General features: G+C 42.4%; 1 protein-coding gene across 1 annotated transcript in view; it reads right to left on the minus strand.

The window, feature by feature from the left end:
* Window positions 1–6,247: 6,247 nt before the first annotated feature.
* greb1 (growth regulating estrogen receptor binding 1) overlaps window positions 6,248–11,660 on the minus strand; it is a 41,165-nt gene continuing 35,752 nt past the window's right edge. The window contains 6 exon segments of the mRNA XM_080429519.1: window positions 6,248–6,726; window positions 7,052–7,190; window positions 7,611–7,811; window positions 9,036–9,268; window positions 9,674–9,792; window positions 10,866–11,028. Of these exon segments, the coding sequence (XP_080285645.1) occupies window positions 6,563–6,726; window positions 7,052–7,190; window positions 7,611–7,811; window positions 9,036–9,268; window positions 9,674–9,792; window positions 10,866–11,028 (1,019 nt within the window). The 3' untranslated portion in view covers window positions 6,248–6,562.

Genomic DNA, 11,660 nt, shown 5'->3' on the forward strand with positions numbered 1-11,660 from the left:
CATTCCTCAATAGTGTGCAGAAATAAACAGTTAAGCCCTGAGCAGCTCTCAGTCTGTTGTGCGTTTCAATGTCTAACTAATATACCCAACAACATCCTGGATTTCCTTAGAAGGCATTGCCTCCCAACCCTGCCCTGAATGGGAACAGGAAGTGACATGGTGGTGGGGTGGCACCTGGCATGGTGGCCCCTTGCATCGTGTGACAGTTACATAACAGAGAAACTAAGTTTTTAATAATCTGAAGCCAGTAGGTTTGAGGCCATGCAGGGGAGGTAAGAACTGTTGATGACAACATTCATAAACATGACTGTTGATTAATGCAGTGCTTCTCAAAGGTTTTCATGTCAAGAACCCCCAAATGAATATGTATCTGACCGCGGACTCCCATCTGAAAATGTTTAGTGCCAGGAACCCGTTTTCAAGTTTAAATAGATAACAAGTACCCTTTACATTTCTTTATTGGAACAAGGCTCCAGGATATCCTCAGAAACAGCTGAAAAAGTGACGTCTGTCAAATATGACCCGGCAGAGAAGTGTGTCTCAATTCCCCGAAAATTGTCAATATTCAATGTTTATATCTTTGAGAGAGAGAGAGAAACTTGTCCTCAATTTGCGGAGCAAAATAAAGTTTGGGTTTATGAAAAATACCTTCTTTCCTGACATAAATGTATATGGGTAAATGTTGACCTGTAACACTGCAGATGTCACTATTGTTAATAATATTAAGTTAAAAAACAAGCCATTTATTTTTGTATTTTGTTTATTATAGCCAGATAACAGCATTATCCATTGTCTTCATGATAGGAAATGTAATGAGTGAATTATTTTTATTTTTATTTATTTTTTACAATTGATCGAGCTATATTGAAAGATGAAACCCTAACCCTAACCCAAAATAATATTTTAAATAGTGTTTAAATTGATATGAATGCATAACAAGTCAGCTATGAGGTGTGGGAGAAAAAAAAGAAATGTATACATTTTTGAGTATTTTGGGCTGAGTTAAAACACCAAAAGTGTCAGCAGGTTTCTAACACAATGCAAGGGTTAAACAGACTTTGATGCTATATGAACTAATTTCACTGGGGACCCCCTGGAACCTCCTCAAGGACCCCCTGGGGTTCCCCAGACCCCACTTTGAGAACCACTGGATTCATGCACAGTTCATTAGAAAGAGCACAGGGTTTGATAAATCTTCATGTTACATCATCATAATAAGTGAAGTGTTTTGAGGACACAAACAACGTGTCCTCATGTGACTTCTGAGAAACACACAACCCAAGAGAGGCACATCAACAGCCAAACTCTCCTCTCCTCTTTCCACACCAATACACAGAAGTTGCATTGCTCCTGCAGACACAGGGGATTGGAAATTTAGATGTGAATAAACAGAGGTGGCATAGCTGCTGCCTTCCAGAACATTTCAGGTGGTATTATACTGTATGCTACACAGACAAAACCACGGGCTAGCTACTGTACGCCAGAAGCCAAGGCTATCAAATGCAATAGTACAGTATGTTGCATCCATTCAATGCATCACTATCTATTTAAAACAACTGTTACATTTAATTGCATTTTTACTTTCTGCAACAGGCTCACCTAGAAGCCACACAAAACCACTTATCCGTACTCTATTTAGCTCCCATACACTCACTTCCTCTTTTCTGGACAGACTTATATAGCTCTATAAATCAATCACTCTCTATCACTACTGTACATACATACAACATGTAAGACCTGATATTTGAACCCCGGTCTCCCGTGTGGGAAACCAAAGCATACTGCTAGTGCTAGGCTGAGAGGGAATCCCCCTGGGCCAGGGGAGACACACACACACACACACACACACACACACACACACACACACACACACACACACACACACACACACACACACACACACACACACACACACACACACACACACACACACACACACACACACACACACACACACACACACACACACACACACACACACAGACAAACACACACACACACACACACACACACACACACACACACACACACACACACACACACACACACACACACACACACACACACACACACACACACACACACACACACACACACACACACACACACACACACACACACACACACACACACACAGACAAGTAATATTGTATACTGTATCTGTTGTTTTTTTTATTACCAAGGTCCAGGATTCATTGAAGTTGCCATCTTCACTTTCTGCCCTCCTGTCTCTTTGATTGGCTCTTTGTTCCATGGCACATTGTCCACTGTCCTCCTTTCACAGCTTCTATAAAATGTCCTCCAAACGTATTCCCAGATGTCAAGCTGTGGGAACCTGACATAAGCTTTATCAATGATCCATGTGAGAGTCCTGTTCCATCGATGCTTAAAGACCAGATACAATTTGTGTTACTTCTAATTCTAAAGGAATCAAGCTGACCACCTGTCTTGGTTCTATAACTTTCCCTGGATGAGATTCTGTATTTATTTCTTCAGTGCAGGTCACCAAGTCGACCACTCCGTATGAACTTGAAATAGGATTTCATTTCAGCTTTGTAGCAGTACCGACGTTGCAGTGAATGGTGCCTGACGTGACTCTGAAGATGGTTCTTCTCTGAACCTCTATATACAGTTTGTATTTTGTGAGTTCTGGGAATGGAGTGCTTGGTAGAAACCTGAGAGGGTCCAGGGTGGCAAAACACTGCTTCAGAGACAACACACTCCTACCACACACACACACACACACACACACACACACACACACACACACACACACACACACACACACACACACACACACACACACACACACACACACACACACACACACACACACACACACACACACACACACACACACACACACACACACACGCACACACACGTGAACCCAAGGGACCCATAAAGGTCCATTTGTACACTCTCAGGGTTACAGATTTGAAAGGATCCATTTGGTTCCTAACTATCAATCATTCAGTTGAGTCCCCCTGGAAACCCCTTAAGGAATACTGTAATTATAGTTTTTTATTGCAGATGTATGTTTTGTGTCACTACGGGACGCAAGGAAATTATCCAGTGATAAATTAAATACTACATTTGCCAAATACCAAGAAGCATTAGCATGGAGGTCCCCAATGTTGGAACGCTTAGTAACGCTTCATCCCTGTAGTAGTTTGAAAGGTCCCCGGACCCCAAGTTGAGAACCAGTTCTCCAAGGTTCACATTTGCCACCTGTCCTTAATTTGTCAGCCAGCAGCTATTTGGTGTCCATGTGTCCACTCTGATGTCATGTATCTCATGACCCTCGCCCCCCCCCCACCCCCTCAAAGAAAAATTATCCTCAGAGTGGAGGCAGTCCTTCATAAGACTGATAGTATGTGTATCAGAGTGTGTATCAGTATGCGCTTCTACTTGCAGCATTCCAACCCTGAAGACTGTTTGATTATAGCCTACAGACAATTTTTTTATATCCAGGGAACTCATCCGTACACGTGTCAATCTAGATTAGCCTGAAGACTCACTGATCGCACTTTTAGGAGCCTGCTGGTACTTGTTACAATTCATTGTTGTTTAAAGATTCCATTTGTTACAAGTTGTGTATTTGACTTGCATGGCCCGAGGTTGAATGTGCAAACCAAATTGGTATAACACTTTGTCAAAAAAAGAAAAGAGAGCATACTCCCACATATACCTCTGATTGCCTCCGTGGCTGTGGGTGCACAGCTGTAGTCTGTACTGTATAAAATAATAAAACAGGCTTAGCTTAAGTAAAAAATGTACATCTGTGTCAAAGTCTTGCATTTTTTTTTCTGACTTGACAATATTTCCACCTCCTTTGCTGTTTTTTTTGTACTGAGTTGATAAGTTTATATGAGAGCCAAGTGACTTGAGCTAATGATTTCAATGACTTATGATGGTGAAGCCCAGTCTTTGAAAACATTGATAACAAAAACACAGAAAATCATTCCAGAAAACCATTTAATACATTATGTACATTTCTACATTCAGATGCGTACAGTACTCGGTCACCACAACCAATATCAAACATTAAAAACAGCATTTTAAAAAGAAAAACATCCTGGTAGAAAAATAGTTTCAGAAGCACAGTTTTCTTGGACATTGTGGCCTTTTAGTACTTTTTGTGACATAACACTATTCTGACAAGAATATTTTCAAAACATTTGGTATACAAAAACAGTACACAAAGAAACTGTACAAAATATAAAATAAGACAAAGTGTCCTCCTGCAGGATGTATTTTTTCTGTTTGGGTGAAGGAGAAGCCCAGGGGGAGTATTGCAATAAATATTTGATATAAACCAGCACTTCCAACACCTTCAAACACTGGTAGCTCCCTATATGAAGAAATACTAGACAGAAATACAGTATATTGGAGGGTAACAGATTAACTGAGGTAAAAGTGGCTTCTGACCTCACCACCACCTGCTGGAGTGCAGTACTTCCATTTGTGAGACATCTTTAGTAGGGCTGCAACTTTAATTATTCCCTTTTACTTTTTCGATTAATCGAATAATGGAGAAGTGTTTTTTTTAAATATATTTGTGTCTGATTAGTCTGATTAACCACATCCCTACTTGATACTACTCAAAACGGACTGATATTGTATTGCAAATATGTGTTTTGTGTCACTAGGAGGACGCAAGGAAATTATCCACAGTGATAAATACTATCTTCACTAAATACCAAGAAGCAGTAGCATGGAGGCCCACCAATGTTGGAACACGTATTAACGTTTCATCCCTATGAGTGGACCTTAAGTGGAGACCTAAAGTGGAGAACCAGTGCTCCAAGGTTCATATTTGTCACCTGACTCCCTGTCCTTGATTTGTCAGCCAGCAGCTATTTGGTGTCCATGTGTCCACTCTGATATGTCATGTATCTCAAGACTCCCCCTGCCAGCCCCCCAAAATAATCCTCAGAGTGGAGGTAGTCCTTCATAAGACTGACAGTATGGGTATCAGAGCTTCTACTTCTAATCGACTGATTGATATTGTAAGAATTGTATTATTGCAAATGTATGTTTTGTGTCACTACGTGGACAAGAGAAGGGTGTCCACTGTGATAATTAGTGCCTTCGCCAGATATGACCAGGAGTTAGAAAGGAAGAACGGCAATGTTGAAACTCTTATTGTGCCTGCATCTCTGTAGGAGTTGAGAGGTTTAAAAGTGTTTACGGTACGCAGTTCCTCATCAGAGGATTATTTTGTATTATTTGTTCTTCTCCTCTCATGAACATTATGCAGAAGTACTTATCTCATCTCTGGTCACAAAATGTCCTGGTACATACTGTTGAATTCCTGCTACAACCACAAGAATGAATGACTGCATGCTGTATGAGAAATTAAATTATTTTTCAATTACCGTCTGTATATGTCTATATTTCTGTCATTACCAACACAGTAAATTAGAATGTGTGGTTAAATCCAAATGCAAAGGAATGGATTTATATCCAGTATGTGTAAATGTGGGTGTTTAGCCTTACTGCTGACCTCACGCAGAAGCTGAAGATGAGTTTCACACTCAAATTGACTGGTTGAACTCAAGTTTCATTCCTAAACAGTGTGCAAAAATAAACAGTCAAGCCCTGTGTAGCTCTCAGCCTGGCTACAGGCCTAAGCATAGCACTAAATCTGTGCTCTTAATGATATGTCATCATTAAGAACATCATTAGAAAATCTAAACTGTGCTGCTCTTTTAATAGATTTAGCTAAATAGATTTTGACACAGTTGACCACTCCTGTCTTCTTTAGGTATTGACCATGTCCGTTGCTTATGGTTTCACAATCATTTCTCTGAAAGATTCCAGTGTGATATGATAGTTAACATTATGTCAGCCTTTCTCCCCATCACCAAGGGAGTTCCTCAAGGTTCTTTCCCTGAATCCTTAAACCTTTGGATTCAGTATATCACTCTGCTTCATGATTCATCACTGGGGACACTTATGGTACACATCACTGCCTAATGTACCAAAGAACTGTCTTGCTTGGTCTAGCAGTACGAAGGGATCAGTATTTGTTTTTATTTATTTGCAAAGCTATTCTAGAAAAGCTCCTCTCCTATCTCTCAGCCATGCTTTGCTGGAGTGTTGGTAACCACTGTTCCGCTCCCAATCGTGGCTCACTCTGAAGATGAAAAAAATCGGTCCTGAATTAGGTAGATCAGCTTTCTGCAACATGCTCCACATGTTTGGAACACGCTTCACAAACACTATAAGTTGTGCACGGTAAGTCTGTGAACCATCGACAGTCTGCCGTCTGTCCCTACGGATGTGAAGTTGTGCAAGCCCTGGATGTCACTCTGTAACCTACATGATGTGTCTATGCATGTTGTATATTTGGCAAAAAAAATTGATTGTAAAAGTTAAGATGCTGGAAGGAGGAGAGGTGAGTTTGGCTGTCCTGGGAGTTGTCAGTCTGTAACTCCTCATTCACGTCCTGCTGGCAGTCTATGGACTGTGACCATGTATATACATCCTGATGTGAATCAAATGGATGCCATGGGTCTTGCTGCTGTACGTATGTGTGTGTGTGTGTGTTTGCAGATCAGATGTGTTTCCCTGTGAGGAAGTACAGTGGCCGGTCCTCCTTGGCGTTGGCAGTCTGAAACTCGTCGCTCAGCCTGAACCTCCATTCCTCCTCGAGCTCCAGTCTTCCCACTGTCTGCCGCAGGGAGCTGCGGTCCGCAGTGATCACACACAGAGTCGCTCCTGATGGGAGGAGGGGGTGGGGGGGGCATCGGCAATTAACAGTCAATCACATAATATCCTTGCTATATGCACTGCACACCGCCGGGTGCTATGCCGGCTAGCAGTCAACTAGCTAGCTCCCATCACCCATCAGACAACATCCTTTGGTTGAGTTCCTCTATAACCAGCCCCCATGTCAAAAATTATTTAGTCATTGTTTGTTATGCATTACTCAAACTTATGGATGAACTCATTGTGTGTGTGTGTATGTATGTATGTATGTATGTATGTATGTATGTATGTATGTATGTATGTATGTGTGCATGAGTTGGGTGTGTTAGCGTACCTTTGAGGAAGGTGAACTGTTTGAGGAAGCCTGGCGTGACAGACAAGTCAGAGAAACAGAGGAGCAGGCCTCCGAACAGCAGGCCTGTGGTGCTGATGTTGACAGAGTGGGGTCTCGAACTCACGAAGCACACAGTCACCTACAAAGAGAGGACAGGGAGGGAGTCAACATTATTGATATTTTATGGGATGAGTGTGAGATAATTGAAAATGTATTGTATGTATTAAATTGTACAGCAACCAATACAATAGTTCATATTGAGTGGGTGTGTGTGTGTCCACTTATTGTTTTGGCTGTGTATACAGTATGTGTATGTTCATGAATGCTTATTTGAGTGTGTGCGTGACATGTACTAGATACTGCATTCAGGTAGGTTGAGGTAGCAGTCTACAGACAGTACAGGGTGTGTGTGTGTGTGTGTGTGTGTGTGTGTGTGTGTGTGTGTGTGTGTGTGTGTGTGTGTGTGTGTGTGTGTGTGTGTGTGTGTGTGTGTGTGTGTGTGTGTGTGTGTGTGTGTGTGTGTGTGTGTGTGTGTGTGTGTGTGTGTGTGTGTACTAACCTCAGGTCCCAGGTTGAGGTAGCAGTCTACAGACAGTACAGGGTGAGTGTATTTCTTGGTGCTGAGAGGAAACAGCCTGTAACTGGTGTGCTGCAGGTATTTCTCCAGGAGCAACTGGGCAGGTGTGGCCAGAAAGAGATGCTTGCTGTCGGGGGCACAGACGTACTGTGACGGCCCCACGGAGGTAGGAACATCTGTCATCTGGAGAACATTCAACATCTAAATAAGTTATCTAAGCAAACAGTCAATTCAATTCAATTCAATTTAGCTTTATTGGCATAAAATATTTCATTGTATATTGTATATTGTATCTGCAAAAGTGAAAACAATACAAAGTTACAATATTAGCAGCTAAAGACAATCAAACATCAACATATTTCAGCTATCAGTTGCTTAAGAATGATGGAATGAAAGAATTATAAGATGATAAATATTCAAATGAATTCATTATAATTAATTCAAAGTTATATAAAGTTTATGTCTATGTTTTTTTCACAGGATGGTACATAGAAAATTACAACATCGCCCTCACTTGTTTTCTTCAAGAATATACATGTGTTTGTAAAAGTTTTCACATTTCTTGGAATTTGGAAAAATTTGTTTATGAGGAAAATGGAGCAGCTGTGTCTCTTGCACTGAGAGATCCTGTTCTAATTCATAAATCTTATGTGACTTGTAAAATAAAATAGTACAAGTTGTTGGTGAATTCTTGTAATCCCAAATCACTATGACCTGCGGACAAGAAAGATTCTGACCCTGAAACCAGATGTCATCATGACTCTTCCATTATGTATGATGGCTTTTTAATGGACAAATTATAATCACGGTTATGTTGCTCGTTACTGAGATCGCAATTATTTATTACGATTGTATTCTGTAATGTTTTTGCTGAAATTGAATTTGAACATTGTCTGCCTTCACTTTAACATGGTAACATTCTTCACATGATGTGATGTGTCTTCTTCAAATTTATTATAAAGATCATACAAAGAGGGCTCCATCATTCTGCTTGACTACAGGTCAGAAAAATACTCTTCCTTCCTACTCCCCCACTCTGTTGCATACAGTGCAGGCAATACCACTCAGAAGAAGTTGCATGAAGGGATGGAATACGTTTTGTCCTGCGTGATTTTCTTAAAACCCTCACTGCTTATAATGTTTACTGGACACGTCTTTGTCTTTCAACGATGGAATGCAATTGCCTCGGTTATTTCGATGTGTCTTTGTCAGCTGAATGGATAAAGACATGTGTTGTAATAATGTTCTTGGTTACATTTGCTCTCAGAGTTAAATTAACAGGGGATTTTACTGTTTGTGAGTGTGTATGTGTTTGTCTGTGTGTGTATTTATGATTCTTAAGCCTAAACATCCTGTATGGCAATTTGGTGATCAGTACATGGTTCCGGCAGATGACCAGCCACATACCTTGGTCTTGATAATGAAGGTCTTGTATCCTCCTATAGCGATGTGCTTCTTCATGACACTGAAGGCGTTGAAGCGACAGAGGAGCAGCCCAGCGCTGTGTGCTCTCAGGCTGAAGTCTACGTCGTGACACGTGAAGCGGTTCTGGTCGTAATGGATGTTCTGACTCAGGTCCACGTTCAGCAGCACAAAGTCATGGAGGTGACCTCTGGAGAACGACTCCCTGCCTCTGTTCCCTGCACACGATAAGAAGACATACTTAGCGTTTGCTGTCGTTTGTGTGTGTGTGTGTGTGTGTGTATGTGTCTGGGAGTCCAGGCGGAAGGTACAGAGACACACATTATATATTTATCATTATTGTTTATATTTGGATAGGCGTCATGTATATTTATTATTTTACTGTACTTAAAAACTTAACTTGTGAAGCATTCACCTGGTAAGTCAAGACATATTATCATCTGCAAAATGGACGATCTAAAAGCTCACACACAGCTTGTAGATCGTCTATTGTCGGGGCCTAAAACCGTCATGCAACAGTTTCCATTTATACACATTGCACTTTGAACTATGTTCAGTACAGCTCCTGACTCCCCAACCTCCAGCTCCACCCCAGCGTCCAGAATAACCTCATGAACCCTGACCTGAGAGTCCTCGGCCGCTCCACTTCCTGATGCCACAGATCCCATAGTGGGCCAGGTCAGGACAGGCCTCCATGTGCTGTAGAACCTGCTTCAGTGACACGGTACGCTCCACTGGACCACTACCAAACACACAACATTTTATCATTAGCACTGGAGTAGTAACAGCAGTAGTATATAGTAGTACTAGTACTAGTGATATTGGTTGCAGTAGTAGCAGTAAGTACAGTAGAAATAGTATCAGTCCTACTAGTACTACTGATACAATTGAGAACTCAGCAGTCTCACAGAATTCTGGGTCCGTTCGGAAATACGCTCTAGCGCTGGAGTGCACCCCAGGTGCTCTCTGATAATTCAGAGTGTTTGGAGTGTCGTCATTTGTCATGTCGTCATTTCAGAGCATTGTGCTGAAAAGCTAGGCTGTCCTAGAGTGTCCTCTGATCAATGGAGGAGGAAGTCCATGCCAAATGTGATGGTTGCAGCTCGTTTGGTGTGAATTGAATGAATATATATACAGTATATATTTCTTTACATTTACTTTTAGCTTTTTTTTCTCCCCAATTTAGTCGTTATGCCAATTGTTTCCTCCCTTCACACATTTCTGTGTGTTGTCACTGCTGTTGTAGCCTCGGAAACCCATGCCTTTTTTTTTTTTAAAAAGAAAAAAAAGTCTGGGGGAACCTTGCAGGAACGGTGGTTTCTAAACCTTGTTATCTCCTAACCAATCAGAGTGCAGACGGGCGTCGTTCTAAATTTGTGTGTGTTCCGTGCACAGGCCGTGGGGGGGGGGGGGGGGGAGGCGGGGACATAGATTGGTGAAGCAATAGGAAGCGGCGCTGGTACCGAGCGCAAGGCTTTGGATCCGCCCTTCAAGACCTTCGATAGGGCTGGCTCCTCCAGTCTACTGCTGTTGTAACCTACTGGCTCTCCTGCCAGTGAGGAGCCCCCACCGGGAGGACGTAGCACCTCCGTCAATTGCGTTTGTGTAGATGCTCGACAAAGCTTGATGCACCACCGTGGATTCGGAACCCCCCAGGCTCCACGGTGGTGGGCAGCTACTTTACCACTGCGCCACCCGAGCAAATTAACTGATATCAGAACAGAGCCCTCTGAAACCAGAGCAGATTTTTAGAGCGCATTTCCGAACGCACTCATTGAGTATGGGGTGAGAGGGAGTGAGAGAGAGAGTGTGTACCTGCATGCATCAAGGTCCACTGTGTTCCACATGACACAGGAGTCATCAGACAGGATGATGAAGGGCCACACATCCACCGCTGGCCCCCCTCCCTCCACACGACGGCTCCTCTCCAGCTCCAGGTTGTGACTGGACAGCTCCTTGATCAGGAAGTGGGCTGCACCTATCATAGAACAGAGAGGGTGTGGTTATTTAGGGTGGATGGCTAGTGAGGAGAGGGGAAGGCAGGATCAGGTTAAAAGGTCAAATTTGTTTCACTAATGTTCCATGGAGTAGTGTCCAGATGAGGAGAAACTTTAGAATTAAGACCTCTGTTGCAACAAAAACATTTAAATAATATCACTGACGAACCATGAAGGACTTAGGGTCCTTTCAGACGGCAAACGGCCGACGCGCCTATGTAATTAATTTTCAATGAGAGGCGGGCGATTATTTGGGACGTGCGGAGATGTTGAGTGGCGGTGAGGCGAGCGGGCGCGCTCCCGTGAAACTTTCGTGCGCGTGCTCGTTTGTGCACACGCGCGTGGGCGGCAAGAGCTGGATTGTGGTGAGCTTTTGTTTTCCCCGCACCACGCAGGAGGACAAAACAACAATGATCGCGGCGCCATCACCGCTGATCCGAACGGTAACGCGTGCGTGGATCGCTTACCGTCTGTCACGATCTTTACTCAAAATGGAACAGTTTGACTTTGTCATGTATTTGTTTTTTAAATGATTATGTATTACTCTAAATTCCATATATCATTCAGTTTTGTAAAACTCCAAGCATGACATTATGGAATCAAACTCAAAAGA

The sequence above is a fragment of the Gymnoscopelus braueri genome (genome assembly GCF_963280865.1).
Source record: "Gymnoscopelus braueri genome assembly, chromosome: 1".
Taxonomy (NCBI): Eukaryota; Metazoa; Chordata; class Actinopteri; order Myctophiformes; family Myctophidae; genus Gymnoscopelus; species Gymnoscopelus braueri.